Source organism: Lissotriton vulgaris, chromosome 8 (genome assembly GCF_964263255.1).
Source record: "Lissotriton vulgaris chromosome 8, aLisVul1.2, whole genome shotgun sequence".
In the NCBI taxonomy this organism is placed as follows: Eukaryota; Metazoa; Chordata; class Amphibia; order Caudata; family Salamandridae; genus Lissotriton; species Lissotriton vulgaris.
The window spans coordinates 138,685,265-138,704,396 of record NC_141696.1 but is presented as its reverse complement, the minus strand read 5'-3'; the positions used below and the strand labels follow the sequence as shown (position 1 = coordinate 138,704,396).

General features: G+C 45.0%; 1 protein-coding gene across 1 annotated transcript in view; it reads right to left on the bottom strand.

Annotated features, from left to right (window-relative positions):
• Positions 1-19,132, bottom strand: part of P4HA3 (prolyl 4-hydroxylase subunit alpha 3) — a 265,687-nt gene that overhangs the window by 141,540 nt on the left and 105,015 nt on the right. The window contains exons 2-3 of the mRNA XM_086933242.1: positions 12,179-12,321; positions 10,397-10,620 (exon numbers count right to left, since the gene is read on the bottom strand). Coding sequence (XP_086789368.1) covers positions 10,397-10,620; positions 12,179-12,321 — 367 coding nt within the window. The remainder of the gene's footprint in view (positions 1-10,396; positions 10,621-12,178; positions 12,322-19,132) is intronic.

The following is a 19,132-nucleotide window of genomic DNA, read 5'->3' as shown; positions in this document are numbered from 1 at the left end:
TCAGTAGCACTGTCCATGGAACCCCTCCAGATAAAAAACAAATCATCGATATATCTGAGGTACAGAATCGCATGTTGTTCCATTAATTGTCTGTGCTGTCCCATCAGGATTTGCTCCTCCCACAGTCCCATGTGTAGGCATGCGAAACTGGGGGAGAAGCAAGATCCCATGGCCACCCCCCTTAATTGCTGATAGGTTTGGCCCCCAAACATAAAGAAATTTTGTTGTGCTGTGCATTATGTATGGGGCGTTTATCCAAAAAGATTTGGGTTGCTTTTAAGCCATCAACATGCCTGATAGATGTATAAAGCGAACAAATGTCCAGTGTCATCAGTAAATAGTTCTCATTCCAACTCTGCTGAGATAGCTTACTCAAGAAGTCACTCGTGTCTCTGATGTAAGAGTTCAGCCCCTTAACCCATTCTTGTAGAAAGAAATCAATGTACCTGGATAGGTTTTCCGTCGCACTATCGATTGCCGATATAATCTGTCTCCCTGGAGGCATAAGAGGGTCCTTGTGGATCTTGGGCAAAAGGTAGAACGTCGGAATCACCGGAAATTCTTTCTTGAGAAACTTAAATTCCTCCATGGAAATCAAGCCGCAGCTACGCCATCCCATCAGCTTGGCATTAAGATCATTCCAAGCCATTTTAACAATTGTAATATTGGTTTTGCGGTAGCAGGCAGTGTCGCTGAGTTGTTTTTCAGCCTCAGCTACATAGTTGTCTCTTGTCCACAGGACAATATTGCCACCTTGTCTGCTTGCTTCACAATTAGATTTTCCTCAGATTTCAGTTTTTTCACCAATAAATTGTAGTTTTGGTTTTGTCGTGCAATGGCTTGGCTCTTTTTATTTGTGTTTGTATAGAGTTTTTTGAGATCTTCCACCATCAGATCCTGGTAGGTATCCAGATTATCGTGTGCCGAAATGGGGTTAAAAGTGGACTTCGGGCTGAAAGGTGTTGTCACTTTCTCCCTACTAGTACTGGTGATGACAGCCATGGGCGGTGTATCTGAATTCAATACATTCTGTTCAGCTTGTAGTTCCCAAATTTCCTCAAAGGAGGAAGCATCCCCGGCTGTAAGTAGATCAGGGCTCAAAGTTACGGTGATCTCATCTTTGTTAGGTTTTGGTCGCAAGCGATGGAATTTGGTCAATTTGAGTTTTCTCACAAACCTATACATAGCCATACGTGTGCCAGCGTAGTCAAAGGTCTGTGGTGCACAATATGACAGCCCCAGGCTAAGTATCTTCGTTTCCTTAGGGCTTAAAGTTATGTTTGTCAAATTGATTATTGAGGGGCTCCCTGTTGGTTCCCCCGTTTCTTGTTGGACCACTTCCGTTGTGTTCTCTTCTTGGTTGTTCCACTTTTCTTTGTGGCGTTTGCGTCGCTCTGCTCTTTTTCTGTTTGCGCTTTTCCTGGTTAAGCAAAGGCAACTCTTGGTCTTAGGGTTTCCCGTCTGGCCCCGCACAGGCGACTCACCTCCTGTGCGGGTGTTAGTGCTGTAAACCCCAGCTACGCATTGTGTGTTTCACCTTCTAGTTCACTGCCTTCAGTTAAACTTAAACTTACTGAGGAAGCTGAGCTCACATTGCCCTTAGTGTTGTTGGCACGTTTATTATTCCCCAGTGCACTTTTATTGTTGCCATCTTTTTCAAATCTTCGTGCAAAGGTGAAGATACGCCCATTTAGGTAGTCCAACCTGTCCCTCTCAAACTTAAACGCTTTGCGTTTTTTAATAATTTCCTCCTCCTTTTGTAACCGGGATTCCATTTCTTCTCTCATCCTTTTTGTGTTAGCCACGTCATCACCCAATTTTTCCAGTTCCGCCTCCACCATTACAATTTCGTCTTGGATTTTCATCCGGTCACTTTCGGCATACTTAATTAGGATTTTCATTAGTTTTGCCGAGGATTCCAAGTTTGTCGCTGCCCATTCCTCGAGCATGCGAGGGTCCGGAGCTTCATAGCTGGGGGCCAGGGTGATGCGGAGGCCGCGAGGTACACGACCGACTTCCAAATACATCAATAGGGACTTGTTCTCCCACCATTTGGAAGTCTCTTTCTTCATTAGCTTCTCCAGTTTGCGAAACAAATCGCGCGCCGTTGGATTCATAGCGCTCGCAGAATTCCCCATGGATGTGGATGCTGTTTCCCCCCCAGCCGGGGTGACAAACACAAGTTCAGCAGCCTGCTCCCTACTCCTTAACACGGCGGCTGACATGGTGAATTAGGCTCGTAAGGTAACTACTGACAACAAACGGATTCAGTCAACACGAGAAACTTCCCTACGACTGAAAACGTGCACACTCCTCACTGCGTTATTTTCGCCGCCGTACCTTAACCTGGATGTCGAGGTGTCCCCGTAACGTTCAGACACTGGACTCCTTCGGTCAAAATTCGGCGTGTGCTTCCTACGCAGGGGCTTCTCGCGGCTTCCTCCAACCAGAGTGCTGAGTCCGGTTCCGGGTCACGAAACCAATCACTTCCTGCCGCTTCTTGCCACTCGCCGAGGAGGGGCTTTACTCAGTGCCTCGGAAGTTGTAAGGCACACAATATTTCGTTGAGTCCGATGCAACGCAGCAAAGCGCAGCCACGCCACGCCACACAGCAAAGTCGGAAAGATCGAGTAAAGCCACAAACTCCGTGCTCTTGTTGTCAGTGCATTTATTCGTGGAGAATAAACAGCCCACTAGTCGCCATGACGCGTTTCGCCTCAGCCGAGGCTTGATCACATGTCATGAGAAGGAGGAAGGAGGTAATTTTTAAATAGCAAGGTTGGTCACATGACTGATAGTATATCCTGTTGTTGTTAAAGGGGTATACATCAAAAAGTAATATATATATATATATTACTCAGGAAGTCAGCCTCACAGCATGAAGAAGGACGACAGCGGACCCAGGAAATTTCTGGTGCAAATTTTATTTCGTGCAAAAGTGCCCCCGCACCATAGCCATGATGCGTTTCGGGTCTTCCACGACCCTTGATCACATGACCATATATATATGCACACACTTACTTTAAATATACTTACCTTGCATTGTAAATACATAAGTGGCAAATGTGTGTGCACAGCAAAGTAACTGCGTGGTAATGACACTGCCTTGTAATGCCCATGTAGTAATGGATGTTTCCCATCTCACTTCACTTCAGAGAGCTTCATTGGCTTCCCAATCCCAATCCCAGCCACTTAAACCTCACACACATACACATACAAAACCTTGCACAACTCCGGACAAGCATTCATGAACAGCCAAATACACTGCCACCAGCCAGCTACACACTTACAATCAGCCCACTCCCACTGCCCACGCCCCCCCCCCACCACATTTGCAATAGCCCAGCAGGAGGGCACAATCTCTCCTACCTCTCACTTAAACCTTTGAACGTACTCCCTCAGCACATCCAAGCCTCCGCCTCCTCCTCCTCCCTTCTAGAGTTCTGCAAGAAACAAAGATCTGGCTGTTTGAAAAACCATGCAGATACATCTCGCCTCTCTCCTGGTATAGTGCCTGGATACCCTTATGGGCGATTAGCGCTCTCTACAAATCAACATAAAAAATCAATATTACATAACATACCGCTATTCGTCTGGGTCAGTGAAAGTATACATAGGAAAGTACTGGTGGTGTTTACTAAAGTGACAAGATTCATCCTGCGACTGAAGCTCACCTGCCAACCGAATGACATTAAATTTAAGCCTTGGCCCATGGTGCACATTACCTCCCTCAGACAGGACCCCTCCCCATTCACTTCATGACAGCACTGAATGATGCAGCCCTTCAGAACCTGACAAATCAGCTACTATTAAAGAAACTTCTCAAGCATAAATTTTAGAGTCAATCATTTTTATTGAGCGGGAACATGGTATGATACACAGCCCAGCTGCCTACATCAACTTGCCGGCAGGGCGAAAACTCAGTGCAATTACACAGCGTATGGGTCTACATCCAGGAGGGCGACCCCACGTTTTCGTAGCCGGGTCTTCACCCCACCTGTGCTGCAGTGTCTGCTATTTATCAAAGAAACAAAACAAGCCAAATCCCTCTCCCCCCTCCCCCTCCCCCTTCCGTAAAACATCTCCCCTCCCACTCCCACTCCCACCTCCGCTCCGCATCAGCTTCCTTCATCTCAGGGCACCTCTACCATCACCAGGGGAGCCAAAGAACAGTCAGCCCCCTGTCTTGGACACTGGTGACTCCAAGGGAATGAGTTGCAGAATATGCAGGTATTTCGGGCAGGTTACTTCCCGGAGGTCCTTCGATCAGAGCTGCAAGAATGGGCCCCACAGTTGAGCATATTCCGACCCCTTCCCATCCATTCCCATTGAAAGCCGCTCCATCGCTAAAATGTGCCAAAGCCGTTGGAACCAATCCTGGGGGTCGGGTTCAGCCGGAGAGTTCCATCGCGCCAGGAGCACCTGCTGCGCAGCCAACAACACCAGCGCAATCTGTCTACCTCTCAGGGAGCACAGGGGAATGACTTTAGGGTAAGGAAGCCCTAGCAGCGTGTACTTGGGAGACCGGGGGAATGTAATCTGAAACGCAGCATCTAACTCGTCTAAGACTGTGGCCCAGTACCTCTTCAATTTTGGGCAATGCCATAACAAGTGCGCTAGCGTCCCCGTTAGGCCGCACCACCGCCAGCAGAGGCCCGACTTGGAAGGATCCCACACCTTAATGCGAGCTGGGGTATAATACCAATACGTCGCTACTTTGTAGGCTGACTAGGCACCCGCGATGCTAGCAGCTGTGTGCTGTGCGCGATAGAAGACGTGCTCCCACTCCTTTTTTGTCAGAGGGCGTCCCAGTTCCGTTTCCCATCTGACTTGCGCGCCGTATGCTGCCTCCTAGGCTGATGTACTATCATCGCATATAATTCTGAGATAAGTTTCCGATCGTATTTCTTGCAGACCAACCATTTTTCGAGCGCTGTCAGAGGGCAGGACATGGAGGCCACATTAGTTGGGTGGGTAACCCAGTGCGCCACCTGTGAATAATGAAAAGCGTCAGTGACCGGCAGTGGAAAGAACTCTTTCCGCAGATTGGCGAACAGGATCAGACCATCTAAGTTAAAAAGGGAACCAACCATCTTGCAGCCCTTCTCTCGCCAGCGATGGAAGACCGCAGACGTGCGACCCAGTGGAAAGTCCGGATTTTCCACGATAGGGGTCATCGGGGAGGGGAACGAAGTCCACCCTTTGCGTTGAGCCAATTGATCCCATGTCTTAAGGGTGGGAGACGTCACCGGGGAGGAGTAGAGGCCCCAGGCTCTATGTTTGCGCAGCAGCCAAAGCTCTCTCCAGATATTACAACCTGCCACCGTCTGGTCCATAAAGTTCCAATGTTTGCTGGACATGGGCCTGTTCCATTCGACTATATATCGCAGAACGGTCGCCTGGAAGTAGGCTGTCAACAAAGAAAAGCCCAGCACACCTGCCGCCTTTGGCGTGATTGCCACGGATAGGGCCTGCCGCGGCCATTTGTTGTTCCATAAGAACCTGTTGAGCAGCCCCTGCAGCTTCCGAAGTACACCGTGCATACGACTTAATGGCAACATTTGAAAAAGGTACAGTATGTAGGGAAGCACCGTCATTTTTAGAGCCGCCAGCCGTCCATACCAGGCCAGGTTGAGACGGGACCAATCCGCAAGAGCTTTCTTAACCTGCTCCACGAGCAGCGCATAGTTCAGGAATAGTGTTTTGGCAATAGAAGGGGCCAACCGTATACCCAAGTACGGGATATCAGATGAAGCCCATTGGAACTCGAAGTCCCGCTTCAAGTCCCGGACATCCGTCTCTGAATGGATAGGTTAAGAATTTGTGACTTGCAGTAATTAACTTTGAAGCCGGCTACTTTTTGGAACTCAGACAGTTCCTTCGAAAGGCTGCGCAGAGAGGATTAGGGGTTGGCGAGCACCAAGATAACATCGTCTGCATAAAGGCTGATCTTATGCAGGTCAGCCTAAAATTTTACGTCCATATTCGAGCGGACTCGCTGAGCAAACGGCTCCATATAGAGCGCAAAAAGCAACGGGGAGAGGGGGCACCCCTGTCGTGCCCCCCTCTCAATAGGAAACAGTGCTGACAGACAGCCATTCACCCGAACCGCTGCCCGAGGAGCCGCATAAATACATTGAATCCACCTCAGGAAGTTGTCCCCCACGCCGAAGGTCCTTAGTACCGCAAACAGGTATTCCCAATCTACACGGTCAAAGGCCTTCTCCGCGTCTATTGAGAGCAGGAAGGCCTGTGTCCGCGAGCGGTGAACCACGTCCATGAGATGTAGCAGTCGCTTCGTATTGTCTCCCCCTTGCCTTGTGGGGACAAATCCTGCCTGGTCGGGTTCAAAAATCCTGTCCATTAAAGGACTTAGCCTTGTCGCGAGCACGCCCGCAAAGACTTTAGCATCGATGTTCAGTAACGAGATAGGCCAATACGATCCGCACACCACAGGGTCCTTCCCAGGCTTTGGACGGAGTCACCGTCCCCGAATCTAGAAAAGAATTAAAAAGACGGGTCAGGAGAGGAGCCAGCTCCCTACAGAAGGTCTTATAAAAAATGGCCAAGAAGCCATCGGGCCCCTGAGACTTCGCAACTTTTCGTTTTAGTTTTGTGATCGCCGAGATGATGTCTTCAATTCATATCTCCGAATCCAATCTCTCCGCCGAGTCCCTATGTAGGGGGGTTATCCCAGAGGTAGCAAGGTAGTCAATGATTCCCGTACAAGCATACATTTTAGAAGAAGAAAGCCTGAGGTCTTATTTTCACTGTTTTTCAGTCCAGCTACCCAGAGCCATGTTACAAAAAGTGCCCTGGGGCCACAATAGGCATTTGCATCTGCTAATTGCACCGTCAGGCCACTTTCGTATTATAGAAGGGGATGCTGATGTTTGTGCCCTTTTATAATATAGATTGTGTGGCAAACACGAGGGGTGATTTCTCACTTGTATGTGCATGTGGCTGAATGTAAATGAGGAACCACTTTGTCTCTGTGCTATATTACAGACATGGACACAGAGGCAAACCAGCTGTTTGGAGGCTTTCAGTGCCACATAAAATGGCACACACGTATGCCTCACGTGGGCAACCACTGGGAGGGGTGCATGAGGGTCACAGAACGCCCCCGGCATCCCCACACAGGCGGGTGCAGTCACTCACTCACTGCACTTGCCTGCAGCTGGATTCTTGCCTCCCTGTAAATGTGAGTCTGCCCTCTCAGTAAAAAGTGGGTGGCAGATGTAAATAGCCGTTCGACCTTTCACTAATGTACTGTTCCCAGTGCAGGTGCAAGTTCCTGCTTTTACTGGGAATTCACCATAATAGAGAGCACTGCCCTGACTTGTACCAGATGTACTCAGTTAATGGTGTGCCATGGTGCAGCTAGGGGGCATGAACCCTCCATGTAATGCAGGCACGGTAATTCCATCCCTGCTACTTCCGAACATTCTGGGGCTTATGTAAAAGCCCCTTGCGCTGACGGTCCATCACTTTTAATATGGGAAAAAGTAACGTACTGGTGGCACAAGGGGCTCGTTAATAAGCCCTTCTTTGGTTCGGAACATGCTCAAACCTTTTTCTTCCAGACTGACTTTTCCTGTGAACTTCTTACGGCATCCAGATCTGTGCTATCAAGAGTCAAATCCTTGTTGCAGTAAGTTTTTGGGCTACGAAGAGCAGTAATAAAAGATTTATAACATGCACAATATAATTCAAGCTATTTACCCTCTGCTATAGACATAGTTAACATTGCCAAATATACAGGAACTATTGTTGTGGAAACATTATGCATGGGTATGGGAATATGGGCCAGATGTAGGTAAATCACATTTACCGATTTTGAAATACCGAATATTTCCGAATTTTACCGATTCGGTATTTCAAAATCGGTAAATGGGATGTAGGTACCAACATCTGGATATTTTACTGATTCCTTAAAAATTCGGTATTTACCGATTCGGTAAATACCGATTCGGTATTTGCTATTGAATCCTATGGGCCTTGAAGTCCATAGGATTCAATTCAAATACCGATTCGGTATTTACCGAATCGGTAAATACCGAATTTGTCAAGGGTTCAGGGGGTGTCACTTTGACACCCTCTAGCACCCCCAAAACGGGCATGTGTGCAATGTGGCACACAGACATGCCCTAAGGGCACGTCTGTCTGTCACATGGCACTTGTGTACATGCACAGATGTGCATGTACACAGGAATCGGTATTTTACCATGGATTTGTATTCCATGGTAAAATACCGATTCTGAAAGCCATGTGCCAATGGAAAATTGGCTACCCACATTTCAATCTTGCATTTTCGGTAAAATTACCGAATCAGTAATATTACCGAATCGGTAAAATTACCGATTCGGTAAAATTACCGAAAATGCAACATTTAAGGGCCCCTACATGTCAATGGCCATTTACCGGTCGGCAACGGCCGAATTCGGCCGTTACCGATCGGTAAATGGCTATTATCGGCCACCTACATCTGGCCCTAAATCATTTACTTTGTGTATGACAAATACCACACAGCCATCTTATAATAAAATTATACATTCAAAATCGATCTTACTGTTTGTTCCTCTGTCATAAATATTATAGAGAGTAAGACAGGAGATAGTGAAACAGGTAGCACTAAGAATTACCAAGCTATATCTTTATGTATATGGCATAAAGTACACTGGCATACATTAAAAGGATAATGCAAGACACCAAGGAATTTCGTGACCACTTAGGGCCAGATGTAGGTAGGCATTTACCGGTCGGTAACGGCCGAATTCGGCCGTTACCGACCGGTAAATGCTATTTGAGATGTAGGGCCCTGTATTTTACAGAATCGGTAAATTTACCGATCGGTAAATTTACCGATTCTGTAAAATACTGAATCGGTATTTTTTCCGATTCGGTAAAATTGATATGTAGGTGGGACTCTTCAGAGTCCCACAAGCATTACAGAATCGGTATTTTACCATCAAATACTATTTGATGGTAAAATACCGATTCTGGTGTGCATGCACATGTGTGCATGCACACCTGTGCCATATGACAGGCAGACCTGCCCTTAGGGCAGGTATGCCTGCCACATGGCCCCCGAACCTTTTTTGGGGGTGCTAGAGGGTGTCAAAGTGACACCCCCTGCACCCTTGTCAGAATCGGTATTTACCGATTCGGTAAATACCGACCGGTAATGCCCCATTCATTCTTATGGGCTTCAAAGCCCATAGGAATGAATGGGGCATTACCGGTCGGTATTTACCGAATCGGTAAATACAGATATTTACCGATTCGGTAAAAGGAACATCTGGATGTTCCTACATATCCACCCCTCAGATTTACCGATTTTTAATTACCGAATCGGTAAAATTCGGTAATTAAAAATCGGTAAATCTCATTTACCTACATCTGGCCCCTAGAGGGACAATGCTGACAGCTGAGTTCCTTCATGAGGTCATGGAACTCACGGTGACTTGCAATGTCCTTTGAACGAGTGGCAGAGGGTATTTTATTCATTATAATACATGGTGGTAACGCCATCACCCTTCCCAAAAACCTCTAAAATCCTTGGCGTCTTGCTCTTTCAAATGAAAGAGATTTTTGGTGGCACTGATGAAGAATAAAAACAGAAGCTGTAGTGTCAAATTTAACACACCAAAAAGCCTTTGCAAGACTAAATTAGTAGCAGTTTAATGTAAGTCAGATTTAAAAATGCTGTAGCTCAGACTGTAGAAATAATGCAGAGACTCTGTCTCTCCTGTAATGACCAATAACATGCAAAAAACGGGTTTCTGTCATTGTCTAAATCGTAGCTTTAATTATGTTCTGTGACCCGCCTTCTACTTTGACTGCTGGCTCAAGCAGAAGGCATTATGAGGCCACAACTCAACTACTATGTGCAGTAGTGTGGCTCACTGGTTAGAGGCGGCAGACCCGAGAGCAGAGGACGGCCCGGGACCAGGGTTCGATTCCCGACGCGGCAGGTTTCTGGACCAGGGTCAGCGGACTCGATAATTCTCTCGCCTCGGTGCCCACTCTGATCAGCGATCACACTCGGCAACTCTGGGCATAAGCTTGCCTCATCTGCACTAACGGCCCCACCAGACCGCCGGGGATGCCTGGTCTCACCCTGGAGATACCCATTAAGGGACCATCTCTCAGGGAAGCCAGGAAGGGTTTCGCAGCGGTCGAAGCGCGGAGATACTCCTCCGGGAGTCTATCCTAGCGCTATATAAACCCACAATTAATTAATTAATTAATAATAAGTTCTTACAGGTGTCTAGAGACGTCACAACTCAACTTCCCCCTCATATAGAAGTAAGGACTATGTATTTAGGAAGCATGCACATGTGTATTCCTGTATGCAAACTACAGATGACTTAGCTCATTTGATTAGCCGTACCTTTCCAATATGGAAGCAATCATCGGCAGACATGTTGAAAGGCTGGGTGGGTCGGTAGATGTTGGTCAGGGTGGGGCTTGAGTCTCGTTGGAACCGTCCATTCACCAGCCCCTTTACATTCAAAGCGTAGACATCCTGCAGCCTCATCAGCGCCTTAGCGGCGCCTGTAAGGTCCTCAAACTGGGGTAGGTCTTTTTCCACATCCTTGTAGTCCTTCACTAATGCTGCAAAATAAACCCCCACAATTATCAACACTTCGTAATGTGTGGAAATGTAATCTATGTTTTTTACTTTTTTATGAATTCATTTGTGTGCATCGTTTATATGCTTGATTTAAAGGTCTTTGCACACCCTTATTCATAATGTAATTGTAACATTTCTGTGCATTTTTAAAAATTAAGAGACAATTTATTTTCACATTTTTAGTGCAACCTAAGTACTCATGAGTGTGGACTGCAGTAGGTCGTTTACAGATCATGGAAATTATTTCAAGTGATTAAGCGTGACCTTAAAATACTCCAAACTTTTATTGAACAGGGAAAGACAATGGAAAGAAGAAGCCTCAAGGATGAATCTGTTGAGTTTGCTGCAAATGTTATTGATTTCTAATACTCTACTGGGCAATATAGTTTGTGGAATACTGTTAAATATGTATTTTTGTTATACTGCAAGCTAAAGAGCAAACCCACACTCAAAAGACATATATAAATGATTACAATCAATTCGTAAAACATTATTGAAGAGCCAGTGCCTAGAGACATGAAGGTGTTAGGCGCTGTGTATGTAATAATGTAGGTAGGTGTACAATATTAAAGAAAGACTGCTTATTCTAAACATTTCATAATCAGTCCATTAAACCCTCTGATTTCCAAAAAAGGAGATGTATTTTTTTCTGTATCTATTTATCATGACTTAATAGATACAAATATATTCACATCTGACATTATTTTAAAATTATTTAAAACAGATTCTTATGTACATTATACCCCAATTAATTATTAAGTCGTGAGAATTAACTACATATGAGACTTAAATAAACTAACCCCATTCCAAAATGTCCTGTAATTTTTACCCCATCAGAAATGCAAACCGAAATCTAATAGTTGTCCCAGGTGAGCTCCAGAGAATAGGGACCTTGGCGAGAAACTGTTAGACTCAATAAGATCCATATCCCCCATGAGCAATTTGGGCGTTGCCATAACAACCATCTTCATCATCATTTTCTACAGATATTGAGGGTGTACCAAAAAGGAACAGACACTGCTGATATTGCCACAGGAGCCTCTGTATAACAGGCTACTGGCCGCACTACAAAATATGGCTCCTTGTGCTTGCCACTTCGTGGAGATCCTATGCCAAGGACAGGCATCCGCAGGTCCACATCTTGCCATTCACGTGCCGCGGGCAATGATAAAGATGTACTTCACACATTGCTGCACATCAAGGTACACAGCCTTTGACAAATCTCCTCAAAGGTGGAACAAAACTTTGAGATTGGGACATTCTGATACCATAACCACCATCCCAACCATGGATCTTCACGGTATCACGCGATGGGACACGTGGGCTTTGAGAAGATGCTCTGAGGATCTACGGCAGGGTTCTCCAAAGTACGGCCTGGTGGGCCGGATCCATGCCAGATTTGTAGCATATAACCATTTAGGTAAATGTAGTTATTTCAAATATGTGGGATGCACTGACTTTGGAGAACTCAGATCTACAGGAAGAAAGCCATGTCTGCAACCGAAGCAGTTTCATGATCATCCAGTCATTTCACAGTACCTTCGGTGTTCTCGCTGGCCTCGCGACTGTGCACCACGTTCATCCACTCCGACTGCAGTCGCTTTATCAGGGTGTAGGCCAACACAGGGTTGGTGATAGGAGTCTCTGCTCCTAGGTGCAATCTGTTGGTTTTCTCATAAAACCTTCATGAAAAGAGAAGAAACACTGAGGTCAAACATGAAAGTGGGCTCCGGCACTCCCCAATAGTGGTACACCACAGCAACTCTTAAAATCAAATCAGCTTTTTAAACTTGTCATTTTATAACAAAGAAACAGTCTGAAACAGATCGCAAAGAAAGTCAGGAGCTAAATCAATGACTAACAAATATTAATTTGGATGCATTTCTGCTACTTAGTGCGAGTTAGTTCACCAGATTAATTTAATGCACTCTTTACAGAGAATTTTGTATATCCGTATACAGTGATAGGTGTGCATATTGAGCTGATTGGTTGCGAAACAATAAAGTTTTCTGGAGCAATATTAAACAAGATTCTATTGTCAGCTGAATCTGTCGGGATAACACTGGCAAAGCCAATAGGTTTGGCGTTGGCTGACAGCTTTTTGACTGTGTCAATAATTGATTTCTTGCCATTTTTTGCAAAACTTTATTGCTGGGGAAGCTGCTGCACACTCCTCAATTTATGAAAAGGAAAAAAATTAATTGTTTACAAACACAAATATTTTTGGGTCTCATAAATCAACCATTGCCACAGTAGTTCATGGCACAGGAGAGAGCAATTTTGTGTGTGGATGTGATCAATGTGAAGGACAGAATGCTGTCACTCACTGTGAAGTTAGCCTATTGCAAATGTTTGCTAACTCATTGCTCCATGCTGTATTAGGTGGATGAAAAATGCAAATGATAAACAAACAGACTAATGGAGGAAAAGGCCTGGCTGAAAACACCTATAAGTAAGTATATTCCACATATAATTTCAGTACAATTAAAACAGCTTGGCTAATGCCACCAGAGGCTGGAGGATGTCAGGACCAATATAGTACCAGAAATTGGAGACCATTTGGTGCTGAAACCCCAAACCCACAATTACAACTAACTACAAACAAGCAAGCACCAACTACAACAAAACCATTCTGTTAGAAATTGGGTTTCTGGTTGGCAGAGTATTCACCCTGTTCAAGCAGAAACCACAAACCTAGTCAGGTTAGGTCAGATACACAGCAAAAATTAACCTGTGCTCAACCACTGGTACCTTGGCACAGAGCACACAGGCTTAGCTTAAGAGGCAATGTGTAAAGTATTTGTGCAACACTTTAATTACATAACACAGTGAAAACACCACAGAAAGACTCCACACCAGTTTAGAAAAAAAGAATATTTCTATGAGTAAAACAAGACCAAAACAACAAAGATCCAATTAGAAGAACTTGAGATATGATTTTTTAAAGATTAAACTGCAATATAGTGCTTAGAAGCAAATAGCACATAAGGGCTACTTGAGGTCGCACTGGACTAGGGTAAGCCCAAATGTTTTGGTCAACCGCGATGGAGCGCGGGCCAGGTACAGGAGCCACACAGGTCCTACTGAAGACTACACCTTTCAAGAAGATGCTTTGGTTCCAAGCCACACAATCGGGTAGATGCATCGTCGTCGGGCCCCCATGTGGTGAATGTGAGGCGTTGTTGATTAGCCTCGTAGTCGGGTCTTGTGTCATTGTCTAACCCCTTATGATAAAGGCAATACGTCATCGTCGAACCTTGCAGTCGGATCCCGCGTCATTGTCGAGCCGTGCAGGCATGTCCTTGAAGCAGCACTGCGATGACTGAAATATGTCTGTTCCCATTGGCCAAAGTCGACGATGCATGGGATTTTGATGAAAAACAACTGCAGAACTCAGGTTTAAGGCCAAGTACTGGATTGACATGTTTCGACAGGGCAGGACTCACAGTTGGCAGAATCGAGCAGCTGAAGCAAAGTTGGAGGAAGTCTTTGATGGCCCTGAGACTTCAAAACAGGAGGCAAGCCAGCAAGCCCTTGGAGTCACTTAAGTTCTTGGAGATTGTAGAGAGCCAGGTCCAGTTCTTCTCACTCCCAGGCAGGAGGCAGCAGGTCACCATAGCAAAGCAAGTCATAAAAGTGGCAGTCCCTCCTGGCACCACAACACTCCTTCTTTTTGGTAGAATGTCCTCAGATCCAGAAGTGTACCGAAGTCATGGTGTCAGAGGTCCAGTACTTATACTCATTTGAGCCTTTAAAGTAGTGAGACTTCAAAGAAATGCTTTGAAGTGCACTCGGCCCTGCCTTTCCTGCCCTGGTCCCAGACTCACTATAGAGGGGTATGCAACCTTTTGTGTGTGGATAGGACCTAGCCCTTTCAGGTGCAGAGTGTCAGCTCCTCCCTCTCATCCTGCCTCAGGATTACCCATCAACATGCAATTGGCTTCTCAGTCACACCTACTGTTCCTTTGTGTGTGTCTATCTAGAGGGAATGCCGGAAGCCACCTGTCACCCACCCCAGATGTGTATTCCAGAGCCAAGCAGAAGGCACCAAATGGTTTAAGTAAGAAACTGCCAAATTTCTAAAAGTGGCATGTCAAAACTGCATTTCAATGACACCATGGTGTAGTGTAGTTCCTATATTCCCAATAGGCTCTGCGCATTGGAATAATATATCCTATAGAATTGACGTAGGACTTAGGTCTACTAGATCTCTATCGAATATATTAGACTTAATTGTGAGTGCCAGCTAGCTCAGAGGTCACTAGAAATGTTCTCGAATAAACAAGAAGGGATTAGTTTCTGACAACTGCATAAACATGACATCTTTGTTTCCCAAGATAAAACGTATATCTAGAGTTGTGGAAACAATAGATATTTCACTCAGTCAATCGTGCATGCTTCATTTCACCAGAGGTGCAGAGAAAATAGAGAGACAGAGTTTTCAATAAAAAGGTATTTATTGAACATTTTTCTTTCTCATGCAGAAGAAATGAACTGCTACAATCGTAATACTGGCTGCAAAGTATAATGCGTACAGTACGAAGAGTATTATAAAATAATACTGTAAAAGCATGTTATGGTTTCTAAGCCGTATAAAATAACATACATAAATAACAATGACTAAAAAGTACGCAATTGGTGCTTCTAAAATACGCCTACCCCAGTGTACCTAACCTAAGCCTAGTACGAGGGAAGAAGTAAGTGAAGTGTAGCTTAGTTTTAGTATTCTTTGCCAAGAATCTATCCAAGATTTCTCTAAGGGTCTAATCAGCTTTCTACCTTGGTTTAGAATGAAGGAGGTCTGGTATCTCTCTCTCAGGACTCGATTTCCCAACACCCGCAAGGGGAGCTTGGAAACACTGGAGCTGGATTTCTCGGCAAGAGAAAAGACAGCGTCTCTCTCAGTGCGTTAACTGGAGGGTCGGCTTCCTTTGACACTTGCTGTAGCGAGCTGTGTCGGGCAAGTAGATAGTCGAACTGCTCCAAACCACCGTGTGTTTGCTAGGGCAAGTGTGGGCATATTTATACCTTGAAGGTGCCGAGATTGACGTAAGGTTGGACATAATAACGTCATCAAAGAGTCTCAGTTCTTTGAAAACTCCATGAGTTCTTGGGCAAATCAATATTCAAACAAGGGGAAGTCCCTGACTGCTGAAGGTGAGTTTTCCAAGAAATCGTTGTGGATTTTCGGAACTAGTGGAAGTAGCCATGCCGTATTTGGACTGCATGAGCTATATCTAAATATGGTTATGATTTCTATGCCTCTATAAGGATATGGTGATTTATACCTATATAAGGGCATGAATCAGGAAAATTACTCTAAACAACAATGGGGCATATTTACAATGAAGTGGGGTAGTGTGGCGTTAGCCTCCTTGGCTTAACGCCACGCTCCGCCACTTCCGAAACGCAGGGCTGCACCGTATTTATTAGAATACTGTGCAGCGTTGTATTTCCTCCTGTGCTGACACTAATTTAGCTGCCTAGCACCAACACAGTCACCCTTGCACCGTAGCGCAAGCGTGCCTGTATTGAGGGGAATGATTGTTTATGTGCAGGAAGGTGTTCCAATATTGTAATGTTTTATCATTCAGATTATTGGCAGCTCTTATTCTATTTCCACCAGCTACAATAAAAAGAAAATAACTGTGGCTCACACTACCGAACAGTCTGCATGCTGCTCCATGGCTAGGCTGATTGTAGAGCCGACAGATGGCCAGCTATGTCAAGTAGGAAGGGGGCCCCGTCAATGTGATGCTCCAGCTGATCAAAAACTAAGGAAGATGAGTCCTGCTTCCCTCAAGCTCAGCCTCCGTAGGGCTTCGTTTTTGTTTACAAACCAAGCACTGATATACTGTTCTTACTCGTGCACTCTGATATTGTGCTTCCTCATCATCATACCCTCCATCTTGCAACCTGCCCTGCTCCACCTGATAGTACAATACTTTTTTTTGCCATGTCTGTAGTGAAAATGTTGTTACCAAACTTCACTAACACACAGCACAGGTACAGTATGAGCAGCAGCAGTGCAAGCATTCATTATACATAGACAGCGCTACTGGAATCATGCGATTTTGCAGCTGCAGCATTTTCTGCTATAGCTTTGTTGCATTTGCCACATAATCCATCATCTGCTGTGTAATCTACTGATTTTAACAAAACAAAATGGTGTCGCTGGCTCAAATGGATCAAAAAGAACAAAATATGCAATGATATATATTGCTGCACAGTGGAAGGCCCTTTGCAAAGGTTAACTAGTCACCTTTCTGTTGCTTTTCGTTGCAGTTAGGTGTTAAACAGGTAGTAACGAAGGGAAACCTTTGTCCTGTTAACATATAGCATACTTTTATGATTTTAAGTAATCGAATAAAGTGGTTTGACTTGACTTGACTTGACATATGGAAAAATGACGAAAGAACAAAGTAATACTGTTACAAAATGTGCCACATTATGCCACATAATTGCCTTTTCTCACTGCATAATTTAGTCAACCCTGCAACAAAATGATGTTCTCCCTTGCTGCATAGTTCCAGTGGCCCTGCATATAGGACAGTTGTGAGAGAGCTGACAGCAGTACATGTTTCCTCACAGATGCAGAATAAATTCAATCTGTGTCTCAGTGCAAGATGCCCTCGGGCGCGTGTGAAATAGCTATCCACAGCTTTCTCATGTGCTTCCTCTTCTATGCATTACTCAAGTTTACAAAGGTATTTTCCATATACAAAAGCCAAAACCACTGGCATTAATAATGCTTGTTTACTGTGTAACCAGGGAAACTGATTCAGGCAGTTGGCTTCTGGCTAGAGGCTGTTACACATTCATGGCCTGGCTACGATCCATAGAGACATGTAGGACCATTCTATGCTTCTCTGCTTTCCATAGGGGATATTCCACATTCCACACTTCCATATGAATATGGTGACTGGAAGTTCAGAGCAGGTGGTAAATATTAGCAGAATAGTCCTTGGAATTAAGGGAAATATATACACATTTCCAAGCAGTATTTTTGGTTTTGTATAGTTATTCTCCTTTTTGGGGACTAAACTCATGATGCTTAGATTTAGGTGGGGGAGTACTGGCCAGAATCCCACACCCAACCCCAGCCAACTCATAATGAGGGTGTAAGTATTGCGATTCTTTGGACAATCTCCTCTTTCAAGCTTGGATTTAACTTGGAATATTGCATGTGAACAACTGCACTGTGAGTACATATGTAGAGCTGGAGACTAGGATGTCATTTGGTATTTAAATAGAGCTTTAAAGAATTGTAGGTGGACTTGCAAGTACTTTTCCACGGTCAAGCCTCGTTAATATCTCTGTGGTGGATGCACAAAATGGAAGGTGGAAAAACTAGGAAAGTATCTCTTAGGGGACAATTCCTGTGTCTGAAGCAAATTGAAGATTAAAAAAAAAATTCTTATTGACTAATAGTTTTGCTGGAGACCTTAAGTATGTAACTGTCCAAAATGCTGAATGGTTCTTTAGTGGAAATGTCTGCATATGGAAATGTAACACAGTGACATTTTTGGAGGACTGCACAACTGTCAAATGTAAACCTACCCAGGAATGACCTCACATCAAGCCCTGTAGCTAAATAGGAAAATATAAACATTGTGCCATACCGGTATATTTACATTTGCAGATATGTTTTGACCATCGAAATTCTGCAGGTCCAGAATCCTTGAATCAGAAATGTCAATTTCCATGCGTAAAGTGGAAATATTGCACTGCTAGGTTTAACCCCTTCACTGCGGCGGCTATACCACCGCAGTGCTAAGGGGGCGGGGCGGAAGAGCTGCAGGCGCATGCTGGTGATGGAACCGCTCCGTCACCAGCGTCGGTTGCGCTGTGCTTATGACGGAGTGGTTCCGTCATGGCCCCGTCCGCTCAATAGAACGCTCAGCGCAGGCGCGAAATTCGCGCCGCGCATGAGCGGCAGGCGGGCCATGACGGAACCGATCCGTCATCAGCACAGCGCCACCGCAGCTGATGACGGAGCGGTTCCGTCATCAGCATACAAGGGGTTAAATTAGGTCCTAATAATGCTTTAACAGTCGGGTCCGCTAGGCGACTCTCACTGCGTTTTCTTTACAGATAAAATGTGTATGTTTCGTCCAATCTCTTGCTTCTGGTCCAGTCTCTGATGACTGGCACAAATTAAGTAGCACTTAATTTGATATATGTGTATATTATATACACTGTTTGTTGCAAAATATAGAGTTAGCTTACAGTGGGCGTACAGCACGCCATTGCTTACCAATGGTTGGCTTTAATGTCAATATCATCTCCTTGCTTCTTATACATCTGCTTCTGTGGACTTTTCTTCAGGGACTACTTTTTTATTTTTGGTTAAGCACTCTGAGAGTGCATGTGGTTTCCACCTGTCTCCCTCATGTGGTTTGTGTTTCTCTTTTTTGCCTATGTGCTTCCTTCTGTTATCATTTGCTTGTCTGTCTCTTCATCGCCAACATCCTTCTCTCCCACCCTCCCTAC